The sequence below is a fragment of the Zeus faber genome (assembly GCF_960531495.2).
Source record: "Zeus faber genome assembly, chromosome: 18".
Lineage (NCBI taxonomy): Eukaryota > Metazoa > Chordata > Actinopteri > Zeiformes > Zeidae > Zeus > Zeus faber.
Window position 1 is genome coordinate 11,616,229 of NC_137210.1, and position 20,536 is coordinate 11,636,764.

General features: G+C 45.0%; 1 protein-coding gene across 1 annotated transcript in view; it reads right to left on the reverse strand.

Moving 5' to 3' along the window:
- Window positions 1–2,142: 2,142 nt before the first annotated feature.
- dachd (dachshund d) overlaps window positions 2,143–20,536 on the reverse strand; it is a gene marked incomplete at its 5' end in the record, with an annotated part of 104,846 nt that continues 86,452 nt past the window's right edge. Inside the window, 5 exons of the mRNA XM_080019054.1 lie at window positions 2,143–2,372; window positions 7,910–7,978; window positions 8,998–9,201; window positions 10,398–10,545; window positions 14,666–14,811. Of these exons, the coding sequence (XP_079875180.1) occupies window positions 2,335–2,372; window positions 7,910–7,978; window positions 8,998–9,201; window positions 10,398–10,545; window positions 14,666–14,811 (605 nt within the window). The 3' untranslated portion in view covers window positions 2,143–2,334. The remainder of the gene's footprint in view (window positions 2,373–7,909; window positions 7,979–8,997; window positions 9,202–10,397; window positions 10,546–14,665; window positions 14,812–20,536) is intronic.

Below are 20,536 nucleotides of genomic sequence, written 5' to 3' on the forward strand. Positions count from 1 at the left end.
GGTTTTATTCGCCGCAGCGAATAGAGAGTAAAGTACGCTGGGGTTTCGGGTTGAAAGGTTTTTCAAAAGTAGCGGGTCAGATTTTCCTTTTTATCTAAATCTGACATTTACAGAATATGAGATCAAGCTGAACATGGGGGCCCTGGCATGGTTAAAAAACAAATATATCATCATTTTATTATAATAATAATAATAATAATAATAATAAATATAGTAACAATAATAATAGTAATAATAATATGAAACAACACCAATAATAACATTATTAATAATAATAAAAAGTAATAATAATAATAACAATGATAATAGTAATAATTCTAATAATCATCAGATAAAATTGAACCATTTATTAAGGTGGAAGCAGATGTCATCAGCATATTTGAACTTTCTTTCATCCAAGTTTCAAACAAAGCGTCCCGAGACCTGCGTCAACACAGTTAACTCACATCGTTTATCATCAACATTAACTTTATTTTCAATTTGAAGTACAATGAAGAGATGATTTTGAGAAGCTATATAAGTTATCAGTGACAGGTTGACAACAGACCTAGATACTTCCATTAAAAAACAAAAGGAACAGATACATCGTGGACATGGGACAGGCTTCCTTCCTCCCCCGATCCAAAACACATATCAGGTCAAAAAAGCTGCGGCTAAAAAGGGTTTTGCGACATCAGCCCATGTCTAGTAGAGAGTATACGTTTACACTGGGAATTGTGGAGGGGGGAAAAAAAAAATAGTAATAAAAAGGGTCTTCAGGGAAAGTCACAAGCAAATGGTTATCTATGGTGAGTTTTTTTTTTTCTTCTCTTGAAGATGAATGAAACACACTTGTAAGAAAAGTTCATCCGCGTCCGTGTGCGTCTGGAGGTTTCGGAGCAAAGCAATCAAACGGCGCTGGGTTCGTGTAAAAGTTGTGCCACGATTTGATTGTTTCTGCTTCTTGAAAATGACACGTGATTATTAATATACTGGATTTTTTTTCATTTAAGGGGGGGGGGGGGGGGGGGACACGTCGATTTTGAGCATGATAAAAGTAAAATGTACGCACAGCAAAAAAAAAAAAAAGAAAAAAAAAGAAAAAGGAATATTTACCTCTGTTACAAAGATTACAGTACTATTGACAGCAAAAATCTTTATTGGAAAGTGACATTTTTCTGGTGATTTTTCCAAAATTTACCCCCGGGCTCGAGTGAGTCAACCCCTTTCGTATTTCTTTGAGCACAATATAGGATTTATTAAATATCATAATTCCAGGACAAACATTTACATGCCTGCATGCTTTCTCACCAAAATGGCAGCTATTTGAAAGGATGATGGCTCAGAAATAGAACAAAAACAAAACTATAAGTTTATATAAATGGTGGTATTGTTTGCCTAATAGCTCTACTGCATACACAATACCTCTTAACTTTATATACACACACCTTTCAATCCACTCGGCTTGTCGACAGGGCCAGCTCCCCCATAGTTTCCCTTATCATTATCGTTTGTATATATACACAACAATGGTAAAAAGGGGGAAAAAAAATTGATTGTATTCTCATCTAATTTAGAAAACATTAAAATCAAACAGCAGTCTCGTCTTTTGACCCAACACGTGGAGAGATTCACATTTTTCCACCCACCCACCCACACGCACGCGCACACGCGCACACGCACGCACACACACACACGCACACACACACACACACACACAGACACACACACACACACACACACACACACACACACACACACACACACACACACACACAAGGTTCACCTCCAGGTGTCGTTTTGTTTTTGTCATCTTCGGAAAATTCAATTGAATTGAAATGTGAAAGCGACTTCGGGGTCGAATGGTTTTTTTCAGAGCTTTTCTCGCTGGTTGAGATACAGTATAAAAAAAATCTTCAGTGCTGTGAATTAATGTGAGTTATTACCGACGTGTACGTGTCAGCGAAACGTACACGCTATTTTTTTTTTTTTCCTGTGCTCAATACTTTTTTTTGTTTTCGTTTTTTTTTTAATCCTTCAGCTTTAACTCTCTGTTACCAAACCTACTTTTACGTCGGCGTCTGTGAGAAAAAAGAAAAAAAAAAAAAAAGGAAGAAAAAAATAAAAAATAAAAAAAAGAAGGAATTTCGTGTTGTACATTCAGACAGCGTTTGGCTGAACGCAGCGACTTCCGTTGAAACTCCCGCAAAGCAGCTCCGCTCCCAAGCACTAAATCGGACGCTCGGTTACGGGCTCCCAGGAATCTTCGCGGGCTTTTCTTTTTTTTCCCCGTTCCTCTTCTTTTTTCCTTCTCATCGCATCCTATCCCCCGGCTTTCTTTCTCCGCGGTCCTTATCAGTACATCACCGTGGTTTTCAGGAACAGTCTGCCATCTGCAACAGAGAACACAAGCGAGCAGCGCGGGATTAGCCGACAGCCAACATCCTGCTGACGCCGAGGCGCCGTGGCGGATGCGGCTGTTTGTGAGCCGTTGCTCGCGACGCTGCCCCCTGGCCGTCCATTTTGAAGTTGCGATACCGACGGTGACATTATTGTGAAGCGAGATGGTACTAACTATGAAAATACAACAGGGATAATGTGCAGCTGGCTGGCCATTATCGCAAAATAACCCCTGACAGTATCACTCTGAAGGGGATAATTTAACGGTAACGAGCGGCACGCTGCACGTTATCCCGATTATTACACGTCTACTTACTTAGCCCACAACGTAGTCAACTATTCTCTCTCCAAAAACAAACCCCTATTCCCTACATATAACAAACCTATTCACTGTTACTAATGTTATTATATATTTATTATTATTGTTGTGATTATGATCATAATTATGATTATTATTATTATTACTGATTATCATTATCATCATTATTATTATTATTATTATTGGACACATTCTGCGTTCACCTCTTTAAATACTCCATTGTAGTTTCTAAGTAGCATCACCACTAGGTTGTGTTAGAATTAGTATTTGCATGGGAGAAGTGGGAGAGGAACTGAGGAACTGAACCAAAGACAAGGAGGCGTCCTGAAAGGAGTCAGGGAGGGTGTTGGGCCATTTTGTTTGACCACAAATTCTACAAATACGAACGGACAAACGCATGCATATTTGATCGTCAACACAACACAACACAACATTTCCGACCGGATAGCGCACCGGTGCCGTGAAGCGGCGCGTACGCCCTGTATGCATCCCCGCTGTGGCAGTGTATCGGGACAAACAGAAGAAAAAGAAGCAAGAGGAGCAGTAGGGGTGGGCCGATCTTTTAACGCCTGAATCGATATGATTCAAAATTCAGTTTGCCTCATTTCAGTCTAGACGGAGGTGGAAAGAAGTTACCGCGTTTTTTGTTGTAACCTGTGAGTAAAGTGACGTCTTGTCCGTTTCAAGAAAAGGGGTCTGAGGCCCGGAGGGGATACGACCTGCACCAGAGGCACCGATCCCGTGGGTGCTCGGGCACCTGAGACAAGGTGGAGCACCCACGGGGCGCCCCTGTCTCCCTCTCCCTGTCTCCCTCTCCCTGTCTCCCGCTCCCTCTGCATTTTTCCCGTGGGTGCTCGATGTTCTTTAAAACCCGTTTCTGGAAGGAAAATCGAATGACCAGAAGATCCACCCCCAGTATCACAGTACACCCACTACAATAGACTAGTCTACCACTTCTTTTTAATTCATTCTATTGTACATGTACATTTTATTTACCACTTTCCAAATGTAGTATATGATGCTGCACAAACCAAAGTGAGAAAGACTGACTGGCTGGGGTGTGCGTGATTTTTGGAAATAAGCCTCATGATAGTCTCTCGAAGTGGATGGTCGAAATTTTTCCCGTGGTCTTGTGTTAAAAAAGTCGCCAAAAATAATTATGCAATAAATGGTAATATCGGATCGCAATACTCTGAACGGCATGACATAAGAATCACAATAAATATTCAATCGGCGCGGTGATAGTACGGTGATAGTATGGAATCGGAAGATAACGCATTGTGGTCCCAGCCCCAAAATGCAGACATTCCTCTGCCATGCCTGCCACCGTTTGCCGGTGCCGCGCCTCTTTCTCCGCGAAGGAAAGCGTAACGCGGGAAAGTCCCAGCGGTTTTGGGGTGTCGCAACGTCAGCGAGGAACCTCTGAATCCTCCAGAGGCGCAGGACACGGCCGAGAAAGAGCTGCTTGTGGCCGCGCTAGAGCGGTATTTTTTTTTACCTTTGAAATTGGGTTCGTGCTTTTCATTTACAACTGTCAGCGATCGCTCGGTCAGACAAAAGCCGCCAAAATATGTTCCTTTTTTTTTGGGTTCCGGGGCCAGTACTTTCCACTGTTTCTTTTTAAGATGGATGAATAGTGGGCGGGTCCTGTGGACCAGCGGTTGCGCGTCTAACATAAATATTTATATGTGTGGTAGTTATGGTGGCGATGGGTTAGTTAAATAAACCACAGTTATTACATTTTCATGCAGTTAATGGGCTAGGCGAGGATTAGCCCTGTAGGCCAGGATTGAAATTGGGTTGAGATCAGTATCCGTCTCCTCTGACTCCACCCTGACGTGGCTACGTAGAATGAGAGGTTTTCAAATGTGTTTTTTTTTTTTTAAATAAATAAATAAATTCAAAAAAAACAACAAAAAAAAACAACCCAATCCTCTTGCTATCTTGATGATAACAAAGTTTGGTTCTCTGAAGACGTTGATGAAATGATCTTGTGGAATTATCTCTATCTCATATATCTGTTCTAGTGCGATAATGACAAAATAAAATAAAATGAATAAAATAAAATAAAATAAAACGAATCAAATAAACAATGTTGAATAACATCTAATAAAAGAAAGTTAAATAAAATAAAATTAAATTAAATAAATTTTAATACCAAAATTAAAGGAATAATGATCATGGCAAAAAGGAGCAAATAAAACATACGGACACGGGGCCTTTCAGGGCTTCCGTAGTGTCACGCTGGCAGCGGGAAGAGAACAAAGGCTTGTTTATGGAGGGGGGTTGGGGGATGGGGGGGAGGGGGGGGGGCAGCTTTTCGACAAACACACACGGGCTAATTAGCCGGCGCCGCCGCAGGTCTCTGAGGCGTCGCACTCCGGCTGCCTCTTCCCAGGCTGCACCGCAGAGCTGTGGCTAAAAGTCACCGCAGCACCAACGCTACGCTAACAGTAAAAATAAACCCAGGGAGGGAGGGGATGGGGTGCGAAATGTTGACACACACACACACACACACACACACACACACACACACACACACACACCACCTCCGGGAGATTTAAAGATGGCCGCCCGTTTACGCCTGTTGAGGGTGGGGGGCGCTGACGAGACGTTATCGGTTTGTCGAGAGGAGGTGAGATACCGGATGCGAGTACTCAGAAGAGATAAAATTACCAGGAAAGGAAGAGGGGATTTGGGCGGAGGAGGAGAAGCCGCCCTCGCAATATCGCCGCCAATGTCGACGCTGAAGAGATCGGCGACGCCCTGACACGTTTGTTTTACGGACGAACATCTCATTAAAAAATTAGTTAAAAACTTCAGTATTTTTATATTCAATTCAAGATGAAAAGTTCATTAAAGAGGATAAATATTTCATTAGATGCTAAATAAAACAAAGGGGGAAATTTTTGGCTTCTCTCAGCATAAAAATTCCTTTGAAAGATTAATTAATACATGTAAATTATGCAAATTATGCCCATGCAAATATTTTATGAAGACAATTAAGGGATCCATTAATTACAGTCTTTTTTTTTTTTTTTTTTTTGCTTCAGTGACATTCGTTCATTTAATTTTAATTTCGACTTTAACTGTTTTGATGTTTAATCTCGTCTTATCCGGGGCGAGGGCGGGGCGGCGTAAACTCGCCGCTACCGAGGGGAAGACGGTCGCGTGCGTGGTCGCCGGGTCCCGGTAGATTTTTTTTTAAATTTTTCCTCCGCCCGACTGCGAGAGGGAAAAAAAAAAAAAAAAAAAAAAGGCATGCACACACATAACCCCCCACCCCCACCCGCCCCGCCCCCCCACTCCCCCCCTTGGACCCGATTCAAAAAACACAGTGCAAAAAGCAATTAATAAACACAGACTGTGTTAATATCGCAGAATTAGAGAAGTGTGACAAAAGACAAATAGAAATAATTAGTTCTCTTAAAATTATGCCCTCATTAATTTTTTTCCCCCTTCTCCCCCCCCCCCCCACCCCCCGCCCCCCACCCCCGCCTCCCCTCCCTCAGTCTGGATTCTCTCGGCTTCCGTGCGAGTGATAGGCTTGTTTCATACCCCCCCCCCCCCCCCCCCCCGATTCCCCCCTTTTTGGGGTTCTTTTTTGCTCGTGTGATTTATCAACATCGTTTTTTTTCCTTCTCCTCCGTTTGAGGTTAATTATACGGCGAGGAGGAGCAGAGTCGGGGAGACATGGGTGGCAGACAAACGCTCCTCTAATTGAACAGAAACACAAAGTGCAGCCTGTTATTCCCTTTCCCTCTTCATTCCACTCGTCGGCGCAACGATCAGTGTTATCGAGAAGAAGCAGAGAGAGAGAGGGGGAGAGAGGGAGAGAGAGAGAGAGAGAGGGAGAGAGGAAAGATCTGCTGCGTGAGCGTATCGTATTTCTCGGAGTCCCGTCGTAATGGGGAAGTGTAAAAAATGTTCAGGACGTTTAAATTTGATACAATTATAGCACAAAGAGCCCGGCCCCCCCGTATTACTGTGAAATATTACAGATTGGAATGGCTAAATATACTAATTTGGTATGAAATAGGGGGCTATAATTGCGCCATATCTGGGGGGTTATCTTTGTGTTTAAATGATGACATATGGTTTTTCCTTTTTCGGGACATCAAACTATTTCGGATCCCTCCAGTGACTGAATGGCATTAAATTAAGGAGAGAGTCATCATTTCTTTCAGTGTAATCTGCCCAACTCTTCCCTTTCGCGCCCTTTAACAAAAATACCAGCTCAAGTAGTGGAGCGATCAAACATTTAGAGGGCGCGTTCTGCCGTACTTTTTCAAGCGCCGTTTTTTAATTAGTAAACAACGCACATTTCTGAGGACGAAGTTCAAGCACTTCAAGCACCTCAAGGACCCGGTGGGAGCCCTGCGTCTAGGAGTGAGAGGGGTGCCGACTTGACGGACGGGACGACGAACGCGGTACGCGGGTGTTTTTTTTCGGGAAGACTCGGGAGCCCTGGCCGATGCGAGCGGGCGATAACGAGGATGTCGGAACCTCCGAGAGGCCGCGTGCATCTAGGTAAACAGCGATAGCGGGTAGAGTCTACGGAGGTTATACCCGCCCCCCTAAAAACACACACACACACACACACAGTCCCCCGAAGGCTGACTAACAAACAAGCAAACCATTAAAAATGTACAAGGCTGATTCATAAACCGGATTGATTTGTCCCTTTTATAGCCGTCAGAGGGGGGATTCTGACACTTTATTTTCTGCCACGCCTTTATGACTCATTAAGTCCTCTGGAGCCACAAACAAAAAAGATCCGCTTTGATGATTTTGTTGTGAACGCCAGTGAACATATACCTCAGATTTCCGTCAATCCCGTTTTTAATGATATACATAAATATATATATTGAACAGTTCTACAAAAATAGAACCAGGACTAATAAAAACATTTGTAACAGAACAATATTTCGTCTGCGCTAAAGCGATGATCTTGACCCGGTGCCATGGCCCAGATGGCGAGATGCACGCTGGAACAGCAGGCGCGGGAGCGCGTGTGTGTGCGTGTGTGTTAGTGTGTGCATGCGTGTGTGTTTGTGTGTGTGCACGTGCACGTACACTTGTGTGAAAGGAGAGACGAAGATGGAGACAGTGGGGGGAAAAGAAAAAAGAGAGTAATAAAGAGAGAGAGAGAGAGAGAGGGAGGGAGAGGGAGAGAGATTTATCGTTCCACCCGAGCCCCTCCCCTTTTACCTTGTATTGTCCTTTCAGCATCTGTTCTTCCACTGCCGCGGTCGCTCTCCATCTCGGGGGTCAGAGAGTCTGGGAGCAGAGAGGGATCGCCGCCGTTAAGAATCCCTGACACATGACCATTGCCGTGGTCGAGCCACGCCCGCGCGCACGGCGTCGCGCCCGCGCCGGGAGGGTTTGCGGGCGCTGCCGCTTTGCGTCGGAAGTGGAACCCGCCACCGCACGAGGATATGGAGATTTGAAAATTGTAAATAGTTTAAAGATTGAAAATATCCCCAGAGGAAGTGGTTTGTGTTAATGAATCGACACGTGGTGTGAATTCACAATGTCATTATATAAGTCAATTAATGTTTGATAATAACACAATAATAACACCATTGTTTGGATGATATATGAATAGGAGTAAATAACCTCCTTTTCAGTGGTGGAAAACTACTGCACTCCACTCCACTCCAATAAACGTACAAATACCTTGACCCAAAATGACTCCACTATAGGTGAAAGCACCGTATTGACGTTTTTACTTCAGTAAAAGTAAAACAGAACCTATAATACTGCACAAACTGTAGCTTTTGAATGTATCCTGATTACAATTTCCAAAAACAGTACAGGTGTGGTAGGTGTCATAGTAATTTACAAATGTATACAAATATAAATATAAATTCAGATTAAAAAAAATATATATATGTAATGCAACTGTGCTATAATTGTAGAATTTTAAAAAGTATAGATATCTGCTTTGAAATGTAGTAGAGTAAAAGATTGTATAGAAGATGGTATAAATGGTAGATAAAAGTATAGATTTTTGAAGAACAGTAAAGAAGTACTTGTACTTTGTTACTTTCCATCACTCCCTTTTGTGCAACCAAAAAAGACTGTTAAAAACCCCTAAATGACATGATTAGTACTTAAACCCGCTTTTACTTTGAAAAACTGCCGGAAGTCTGAAATCGTCAATAAAAAACAACAATAAAGCTCTAAAAATCCTACAGATAGATGTCTTCATGAGAACCTGACTTTGCGATTGCATCCCCCTCTCTTCTCCAAAACCCCCACTGTTAAATCTCTAAAAAAGTACGAGGTGCTCCTACCAAAGGCGTAGGAGTTACGCGCTGCAGAGTGCGAGGGGGCTTCGCTGGTGGGGGTCTGGCCGTTGAGCGAGCGCATGCTGTCGGAGGGCGACGGCTGCTTCAGACTCTGCTCCACCTGCTCCCTCCGCTTGGACTCGTACTCCAGCGCCTCCTGCAGTTTCCTCTTGGCCTTCTTCTCCTTCTTCAAGCGCTTCTGGATGATCGCTGGGGAAAGGAAGAGGGCAACACATCAGGGTATAGGTTCACCGTGAAGTGAGGCGGGCGCGGAAGCTATTTGGGCTCTGGCGTCAAAACCTTCCATGAAATCCCGTCGAATTTTTCGAATGTGTTTGTATGAGGGGTCCCAGGGGCCTGGAAAGGACGTGTAATTTGAAATTCGGCCCCCGGTGTGAGAGTCTGGATCCTGGACGCGTGTTTGGCAGAAAACCGGCCCCCAAGACACCGGCTAGGGCTCGGATGGCACGGAGGTCGGTTGAAAATGCTCATAAAGCTTGGGCGCGCGAAGAAAATGCAGAACGGCCTCCAAAACGGAGGGAAGCTTCTCGGTGAAAATGCAACGACAAAAAAAATGATGGAAAACTATTTTTCCAATTCAAAAAATGAAAACAAAAAATACATAAACAGGTTTCGTTTTATGTAGAATTTCATGAATTGAATAGATCAAGAGGATCAGAGATACTTCACATCCAGCAGTACTGCAAAAAAAAGGAAAGACCCAACAAAACCTAAATATTGGATTTTTGTTCGAAAACCGGGCAAATACCGAGCGTGCTATTTAGCAAACTGCTCGAGGGAGTATGAGCAAATTGAAAAATTTATTAGGATATTTCCCATTAATTTAATCTCATCAAATATAAACATGGTATGTAATATATGCAGCTGATGCATACAACATGAGAGAGTTGAACAAAGTTTGTTTTTGCCTCGAATCGGTTGGTTGGTTGGTGCACTGACACTGAAGTCTTTTACTCGGGTAGATCTGAATATACATTTGTAATTTCTATTCACTGATAATTCCTAATTTGTATCTTACAATTTCAGTGAATGACATGAGGCTGTGCCATGGAAATGCAGAAGTATATCATATGTCATATGGAAAACAGCATTTCCATACTGTAGCTGGTAGACACACTTTTTTTTCACTTGTTATTTTGAATTTGTTATTATTATTATTATTATTATCTATATATCTGTCTGTCTGTCTGTCTATCTATCATTGATTGCATTCAAACATTCTAGTACTACACAAGCACACACATCAAAAATGTACCTGCAGAGACGCACACACACACACACACACACACACACACACACACACACACACACACACACACACACACACACACACACACCCAAACACAGGGCCCCGGGTGCCAAGCAGTCGTCAGGCGCTACTGTACCTCTGTTCTTCTGCTCCACAGCTAGCTGCTTCTCCAGGGTTTCCCGGAGCTCCCGCTCCCTGAACAGCTCCATCTTCAGCTCCGTCTTCTCCAACTGCACCTGCTTCTCCTGGGCCCGTGCGTTGTCAATCGCCACTTTGAGCAGGCCCTGCACCGACACACACACGCACGCACGCACGCACGCACGCACACACACACACACACACACACACACACACACACACACACACACACACACACACACACACACACACACACACACACACACACACACACACACACACACACACAATGTGACAAAAGGGGAGGGAGGGACAGAACAGGGAGCAAGAAAGGGGAGGGAGGGGGAGAGAGAGAAGTGAGCTATTTGAAGAGCTTGGAGCTGAAGTGACGGCGGGCCACACCGAAAGTGTGTCACAGCCTTTCTCCGTGCCGCCCCACCGGACAGAAGGATAACACTGGGTTACAACCTGAGAGGAGGTGCACCACTCCACCGCAATAATCCCAGCTTGTTTTTCCACGGTAGTGGAAACGTCAGCAACTGTTCGAAGGGAGCACTCCCCACAGAGTAGATTAATGGATTATGTTTGTGAATTCGGCAGGTCACACATTCGGGTGTAACATCAGTAACAACACTGCGGCGTCGCAATGAAAATAGTTCCAGCAAACAGGGGATTAGGCAATAAAACAAAAAGAAAATATTTTTTATAGCTTTTAAAAATAATTCCTCAAAATAAGACTGCTAGCTGCTAGATTTTCCTGAAATGTGGACTGAGGGGCGAATTTAGATAGAATGGATTGCGGCCACAATTAGCACCATGAATTGTGCATCAGTTGTGCCCGCTATCTGCGCCGTTTTAGCGTCCGATTCACAAAAGATATTGTGCTAATGATATGCCAGCATACGCCCATAAAGTTTTGCTGCTGAGTGCAATTTGCCCCTGTTTTGCGCCCGATCGCGGTGATCCATGTGGCAAAGTATAAATGGTGGCTTTGCACCAAGAACACGGGCAGGACAATGGCAGAGAAAATAAGAAAAATGGGCATCAATGGCTCTGCGGGTGCGGCACAAGACGCACAGGGCATTTTTTGTTTCGTTAGATTCGGAAACGTAGGGAAATAAATACATCTAAGATAGACAGTTTTTTTTGTTTTGTTTGCGTAATAAGGAGCGATCGGAGTGGAGCGCTCCGCTCTCCGCTCTCCGCGCTCCGTGCTCCACTCCGATCGCTCCCTCTGCATTACGCATTTGGGGGCATTGGGGGTGCAAACGGAGCTGTCCGTGGTCCTGAGGTTTTAGGCCACCACAGCAGCAGTGCCGGGCAAGGCTGAGGTCCATTGACAATTTCGACCACTCTATCGCTATTCCCGATAACTTTTAGTTGTTTTTTGATATCTGTTGAGTTTAAATGGAATCATGGAACTGGATTTGTCAACCTTTGTCAGCCATTTTTTGTACAATAAATTATTCAAAGTGTCAACAAGTTGCTTTTGGAGTACGTTTTGAAAACCACCCCAGACAGTTCATTCCGCTACCTTCACATGCTGTGACAGCAATTTTAATAATAATAATAATAACAATAATGTCAAAATATTATTTTCAGATCACTAGAAAGTCTGGGTGTGACACCCCTTATAAATGCGCTTCAATTGCACCAGCTCTCTGAAGACGATCACACATTTGGTCTCCGTGCAGTTATCACCAGTTCTCTGCAGAGTGTAATCATTTGTTCCAACAGCGTGTGGCTATTAGTGCCACACGTGCTTATTGGCGAATTGGACATTTTTTCAAATGAGGCTCATTTTCATAGAAAGGGGGCAAATGTATGAATAATACCTCATTTAAATACGTGCAAATAGCACCGGCGCATCGAGACGCTATTTGCGTGGCAGCACAGTTACCGCTGCATTTCACCGTTTGCGGGTGTTCTGTAAATTAGACGCTTGCTTTTTACGTTATTTGCGCCGGTTTAGCGGCCGCAAAAGCCGCGCACATCCTTTTGTGAAATAGCCCTACAGTGTTTGCACTGAACGCAGAATGTGGATTTGTCCCTGATTTGATTGTGGATTTGTCCCCCATTACTCCCACTGAAAATTCTGATGGGAGTATGGAGCCGAGCGTCCGGTTCGGAGAAACGGCTGGACTGCTGCGGCAAGAAGAGCCTGCCTCCTGAGGGATGAATACAAAATTAATTTTAAAAAGTCAGAACTAGGGGGAGGTCAAGGGGAAGTCAAAGCTCAAAGTCCCCTGAATGAAGGGTGGGAGAACTATATGATGGAGCCCACTCTCTCTATCTCTTTCTCTCTCTCTCTCTCTCTCTCTCTCTCTCTCTCTCTCTCTCTCTCTCTCTCTCTCTCTCTCTCTCTCTCTCTCTCATAAAGGCATTTGTGATTCCTGGATGATACAGCTGCTGGGCGGGTAGGAGCACATCAGAAATCAGAAGTTGAAGTTGTACAACATAATTAATTTGCGAGCTTCTTGCAGGCTAAGCAATGAATAATTAGCCAAATATCTCATAATGCACCGAATCAATCACGCCGCCGACATTGCGAGAGACTCCCGACAGTCTTGGAATTGGAAAGACACTGCTCTCTCAATTAGTTGCTGCACAAAAAACTGTGGACATTTAAAGAAATTATGCTAAATAAATAAATAAAATCCCTATCCACACTCAATTATATCAAATGCAGCGGGCTACGTCTCACTAATTGTTGCTTCTCGTGACCCCAATTTATATTAAGTTGCTTTATCTTAATTTTCTGCTTGGTTTCATTTTGTTGATTTGTATATAAATATTCAGTGTGGAGATCATTATCAAAGATGACTTGGTGGAGTGTTGGGACCTTCAAGAGGGTTTTTTTTTTTTTCCCCCCGTATTTTATTATGCGCGGGCTTCCTAATTACCGCACGGAGCCGAGGCGGAGGAGGGACTCTGACGCCGGCCGTGCACCAGTGCAACGAGAAGGGCAGCGCACGCGTGTACACATCATTACGCTCAGACAGAAGGCAAACGCATTTGTCTTTATGACGGAGGTTGTTTGCGCCGGAGCCTAAACGGCGCTCGGAAGCCCGGAGGATGTCGGGGAAGGAACGTCCAGTCCAGGATGAAGGAGAAAGCTTTTGACTTAAAGTGCCTCGCTGCGGTTTCCATGTGGTTGACATGTTGAAGGTTAGCTGTTCACCAGAGAGGCTAACAGCCCTCAATTTGAAGGCTAACAGCCTTTCATTTTAGAGACGACTACTGGTTCATCCCTCACAGGCTCTGGTCCGCTAGTGAAGAGACATATGCATTGACCATACTCTTATATCATTGGGTTTTAATAGGAGCCATGTGTGTTTGATTGGGGGTGGATCGGCCGTAAACTCAAAAAAAAAAAAAAGACCCGGCCAACATCATAGAAAATCCGACCTGGACCCCACAGGGGAAAACAAAGAGAGGGAGTCTGAGGTGGAACGGCTTGGAGAGGCCGAGGGAGAACGTGGGGAGAAGTCGCTGAAGGCCGACGCTCCCTCAGGAGCAACGGGCCTCAGTACGTCAAGCACAGTAGGGCTGTGATGCTATGAATTCTTACAGCTGCGAAAACCCTCGGTAAGAAGTGGTAGAAGCTTACAAAAATGCACAGGGATAACATTTCAATAAGTAATTATAAATAAGGGGAATTGTTAATATATCTTTGTTTGTGTGAATCGCCACCAGGGCACTGACAGGGCTCTTCGTGCCACGTTCCTCCGTATAGAACAAGTAAAAACAGTGCAATTTCACTTGTTTTCTTTGAGGGACTGGGGACGGGTCACGGGCGATCTGTTCCTCCGTGCCTCCCTAAAAGCGAAATAGTTGAATATTTGCGTTGAGCAGCGAAATCCGATTAGACTAACAAAATTCTCAAGTCGGGTACAGCCCTTGAAATAATTAATAATAGTCGGACTCACACGAAAATAAATCCCCCCATGAACCATGTTTTATACAAAGCTCAAGTGACAAGCGGAGCAACTGAAAAGTTTCCCCAGAAGCCCTTTAACATAGGATGGAGAACAGTCAATAATGATAATAAACAATGAACATAGTGTTTATATTTCATATCACACACCTTATGCATTCCTGTAACTTTCCTCAGCAAAAAATTAGATTAAAGAAAAAAAAAGTATATATATTATTTGCGGGGATGACGGTTAAGAGCTCAACCCCGTGGTGACACCACGTGACCGTGGTGTTGCCATCATGCGGGTCGTGCCAGTGCAGTGGGACAGAAGATGGAGCCTCCAGTACCTGTATGTTGGTGAGGAGCGTCTCTATTGACGACAGGCCGTCCGGAAAAAGGAAGGGCGACGGGAAGCCGGGAGGCAGACCCTGTCCGGCCAGCGACAACCTCTCGTAGCTGTCTCTCGCCGTCGGGGTGCACATGGGGTTATCGTCTGAAACGAAAAGGAAATACAAAATAACCCCATTAATAATTACCACAATCAGTCGGACGCGCCGCAGCAGAAGGGAACGAAAGCGTTGCTCTGCTAAATGACTTATTTCTATCACTCATCGATCGGAGGCAAAGCGAGGCCTTTTTGGCCGCACTGACAAACATTGACCCTGACTCTAATTGACCGGTAGCCATGACTGGATCAGTATTGATCCCAAACAACCAATTTTGGCTCTCTCCCTCTCCCCTGCGTCCGCCGGGAGCTCCCGTGGCATTGTTTCTCCCATGCGAGGCCGAGCGGCTGGGGGGGGGGGGGGGGTTAACCAGTATCAGCCGCGACATAAGTCCAGATTTTCCCATTTAAGAGATGTCATGTGGACTCCCAAATCAGAAGCAGGCCCAGAGGCCCGAGCCGCCTTTGAGAGCGCACGCACGGCTGCCTGTCAAACCCACATGACATCACCCTCCATTCATCACCAGCAGAGGGGCTGGACTGTACCATCTGCTGTCCAGAGAGAGAGAGAGAGAGAGGGAGAGGGGGAGAGAGAGAGGGAGATAGTCGGACGGACAGACAGACAGATATATAGAGAGACAGATAGACAGACAGACAGACAGATAGATAAATAGACAGACAGACAGATATATAGATAGACAGACAGATGGAGGGACAGACAGACAAATAGACAGACGGACAGATAGACAGACAGACAGATATATAGACAGACGGACAGACGGACAGACAGACGGACAGACAGACAGACAGACAGACAGACAGATAGATAGATAGATAGACAGACAGACAGACACAGACAGACAGACAGACAGACAGACAGATAGATAGATAGATAGATAGATAGACAGACAGACAGACAGACAGATATATAGATAGACAGACAGCTGGAGGGACAGACAGACAAATAGACAGACGGACGGATAGACAGACAGACAGATATAAAGACAGACGGACGGAGGAACGGACAGACAGACAGACAGACAGACAGATAGATATATAGACAGACAGACAGACAGATAGATAGATAGATAGATAGATAGATAGATAGATAGATAGATAGATAGACAGACAGACAGATAGATAGATAGATAGATAGATAGATAGACAGACAGACAGACAGACAGACAGACAGACAGACAGACAGACAGATAGATAGACAGACAGACAGATAGATAGATAGATAGATAGATAGATAGATAGATAGATAGACAGACAGACAGATAGATAGATAGATAGATAGATAGATAGACAGACAGACAGACAGACAGACAGACAGACAGATAGATAGATAGACAGACAGACAGACAGACAGACAGACAGATAGATAGATAGATAGATAGACAGACAGATATATAGATAAATAGACCAATAGATAATGTGAGACACCAGTGCCACTCGCTTGTGAAAGACAGTTTATTAAATGTGTTCAGCGGGAACAGATCTCCACAGGACGTCCGCTCCATCGGCTGTATAATTGTTAATCTAATTCTGAAAAAACAAAAAAGCAAAAAAAAAACCTTTATTGGTCGCCCTGGCTGTGCCATACCCCCCCTCATCCAGTATTCATATGTGTTTATGTGGCAGAGCCTGAATCTTGTACAAATAGCACGTGTAGCCGCTCCCTCCCATCAATATTCACCAGCGCCAGCCAAGTGCTGGGAACAGCTGGTCCTACATTAATTAGTTTAAAGTATTTATTTCACCCATCCTCAGAGCAGATTGAGCAAAAACATTGGAGATTATTTCAAGCATCTGCAAATGCCCTGGAAACGTCTCCTCGCCAAAAAAAAAAAGAGTCGAGTGTTTGGAATCTCGGTTTAGGTTTGTAATTTAGAGCGAGAGAGAGAGAGAGAGAGAGAGAGAGAGAGAGAGAGAGAGAGAGAGAGAGAGAGAGAGAGCGTTTTCGTTTTTTTTCTTTGCGGGCAGGGAAAGATGGTGAAATATGCACCGCTGGTCCGTGGAGAGAATAAACAACCTTTCTCTCCTTTTTTTTTTTTATTTTGTTTTTCCCTTTTTTTTTTTGGAGCGAAGTTCACTCCCGTTGATTAATTAGAATGGATGGCTGCCTAATGGATTAAAATTTGTTTATAATTTGACTTCATGAAAATAATGAATTGCCTACTTTTAAGAAGCCACTCCTGTGGTAATTTGTTTTGTTTTGGTGCATTCCTCGTCTGCGCTCGGAGGCGGGAGCGTGGGGTCGGCGCTGCAAACCCACAGCGCGAGTGCCGCGCTCTCCGGCGCAGAGTTACCGCTTTCCGTCGGTAAATAACTAATCCGAGATCAAAAAGCGGCCCGGGTTCGTCGGGGCCCGACTTTGTGCTGATACAGACGCATCGCGTGCGTCCAATAAAAATCAGCGTAACAGCTCCCGACGTGGGGCGGCGGACCTGGGGGAAAGGTTCGCCACTGTAGCTTTGTAATTGATTTGTACCGTAGGCACTTTGTCCCTTATTTAGCGTCGGCATTAATCATAAATCATCGCTTTAACAAACTCCGGCTTCCCTCCCTCCCTCCCTCCCTCCCGCCCGCCCGCCCGCTCGCTCGCCCGCTCGGCGGGCCTCCGCCTCCCGACACGGCGGCGGATCACAGGGAATATTTGATGGCTTTGTTGTGGGTGTGCGGGGGGGAAACAACCTGTCATGCTCTGGGAAGGGAAAAAAAAAAAAAAAAAAAACGCAAACAGCGTGTGTTTCTGGTTTTTTCGACAGACACAGACTACTGTACAGCAGCGTGGCCTGTCAGAGAACATTTCCACCAGGAGCTCGGTGGAAAAACGGCAACAAGAAAAAAAAAACAATCTCACCGGGCCAAACGCGGAGTTAATAAACTGTTAATTGAATCAATAGAAAAATCAAAGAAACGGCGTAATGGAAGTCAAACGTAAATTCCCCACCTATTTCCTCAGCCCCCTCCCCTTCTCCTTCTCCACCTCCCGTGTTTGCGTGTTTATTTCACACCGCCGCGCCACAATCACGGACTCGCACTTAATTACAGCGACGGGCGACGGAGGGAGCGCTCTGCTTCCAGGTGATAGTTCTGGGCGCTGCCAGCAGCAGCTGTGACAGCACCTCTCGTGCACGCCGCCGTTAAAGGCCCCCGCCATCAAATACTCACAGAGAGGGGATGGAAACAACCACCCCACCCCGCAAAAAAAACAAACAACAAACAAAAACAAAGCAAAACAACAACCCACTAACACAACACACACTTGCGGGGGTCACTCCCCCCCCCCCCCCTCAAGTCACAGATAACATTTCACACGCAACTGTTTTCGGCGGATAATGGGAGACACAAATAAAAATGGGGACGCTGTAAATACAATGCATTCTGAATGAAATGCCATAATTTAAAATGCGCCGCCTCTCTCTCTCTCTCTCTCTCCGTTCTTTCTCTCTCCTTTCTCTCTCTCCTCCACCCTGCTCCCGCTCTCAACAGCTACAGAGTCCTTGACAGTGTGCGAGCAATGATGAATCACTATCCAGTTCATTTTCTCACTGCTCGCGTGTTTGTGCCGCTGAAAACAGGAGGCCAAGGAATTGACTTGACAAACTATGGGGGGAAAAAAAAAAAAAAAAAGAAAGAAAATATATATCACTATATATCTATATATATAACACTGGGAGGGATCCGGGCTTATCTCCAATTTACATGTTATTAGATTTGTGTTGCGCCCGGCACTTGGACGGGGGCAAAAAAAAAAAGAAAAAAAAAAAAAGAAAGAAAAGAAAGAAGACAGAAAAGATGGGGCGTATGATAACCGCCGATAAAACATGCCCGAGACCCACTTGAAAGTCTTTGAAATATTTGATGGAAAGTCACACAGCGAAGCGGAGAGAGAGAGAGAGAGAGAGAGAGAGAGAGAGAGAGAGAGAAAGAAAGAGTGAGAGAGAGAGAAGAGGGGGGGGAGGCAAACGGAAAGGAAACTGGCCTGATTTAAAATGTGACAGACACGCGTGGCAATCTGTGGTAAATGTAGAGGAAACCTTGGGAAATTTAGCTGCAATCTCTGGATAAATAGCTGTAATTGACCTTGGGAGTTGAAAATGTGCCATATGTTTCTGGTTCCTGTGTTTGAAACTGCGTCCCCCAGGACACTTCAGCTGAGTCCTCACACGGCGGTGGCGGCGGAGAGAGGGAAGGGGAGAGAGGTGGGGGGAGGAGGAGGAAAGAAGACAGAGGGATGTGGGGAGAGGTAAAAAAAAAAAAAAAAAAAAAAAAAAAAAGGGAGATATATGGATGATGACAGAAGATGGATGGATAGATAGGTACGAGATGGTCGAAAGAAAGAGCAGGCACAAATAGCATGTGTGCACCCAAAGAATAAAGGACTGACGAGAGGAGAAAGACAGGGAAGGAGGGAAGAGAGAGAGAGAGAGAGAGAGGGGGAGAGAGAGAGCAGGCCAGTCAGTGTGATATATTGACAGGTGAAGCCTTTGTCCTTGCAAACCGGTGTTCCTCCCAGCAGGAGGACGGAATGCTAAACCTGCCGCTTGTCAGCGCCGGGGCCGACACAAAGTAAAGCCACCGCTTCTCGCTGCACAATTACATTTGATTTGACCTGCCAGCGCGGCGCGGAGAGCAGCCTCCTCCAAATGGAGTAGTTATGACCTCTCGGACGGCCATTAGCGGCTAACGCAGCATTATTCCACCTGCACTTAAAGCATTGGATTTGGGGAAATAAATAAATAAATAAATAAAATCTTGTCAGGGGAAATATCTGTCTTCCGGTTGAAATGCACTGATGCGGAGCTGGGCAAAAAATAAATAAATAAATAAATGGAAAAAAAAATAGAGAGGGAGAGAGAGAGAGAAAAAAAAAAAAGTAGTCGAATGCTTAAAAAAAACATGAGCGTAGCATATCTTGCAAATGATGTCTGCACTTTGAAGTCTCTTGGCAAAAAGCTCAAGGCAAAATAAATCCATCAAGCCGCACATTCAGCTTGGCTTAGGCTGGAGTTGGAGGTGTAGGCTGCAGCTAACCGCTGGTGTTTCTAAACAACTTATTTATTTCATTAAATTTGGGGATTTACGGACCTACCGGGGGGAGAGAAACACGTCCTACGGCGACCACTGCGGTGAAACACTAAAGCAAAGAAAAAAGTTCCAGCCTTGGAGGCCTGACTGGATTGCAAGCAGAGAATGATGTCACTTCCCCTCCAGCGTCTTTGTGGAGGGAGAACACACTGTGAGAACGTGTCTGATGATCCATACGAGATGGAGAGAGATTCCTTTAGGATGACTGCCGCCCGCATGTGCCGTGCACATGGACAGGTGGCCGCGCGGGAAATGTACACACTCCGCTCCAAAAGGAAAATAACAAATCCCACACACGCAAATACCTGCACGCACGCACACACACACTCACGCACACGCACGTACACACACACACACACACACGTATCCTTACCTTATGTTAGTTACCTTGGCAAGCCTATCTCCTTATCAACGCATGATAAACACACACGCACGCGCGCGCACACAAACACACACACACACACACACACACACACACACACACACACACACACACACACGCGCACACACACACACACGTATCCTTACCTTATGTTCGGTACTTTGGCAAGCCTATCTCCTTATCAATGCATGATAAACACACACACGTGCGCGCACACACACACGCACGCACGCACGCACGCACGCACGCATGCACGCACGCACACACACACACACACACACACACACACACACA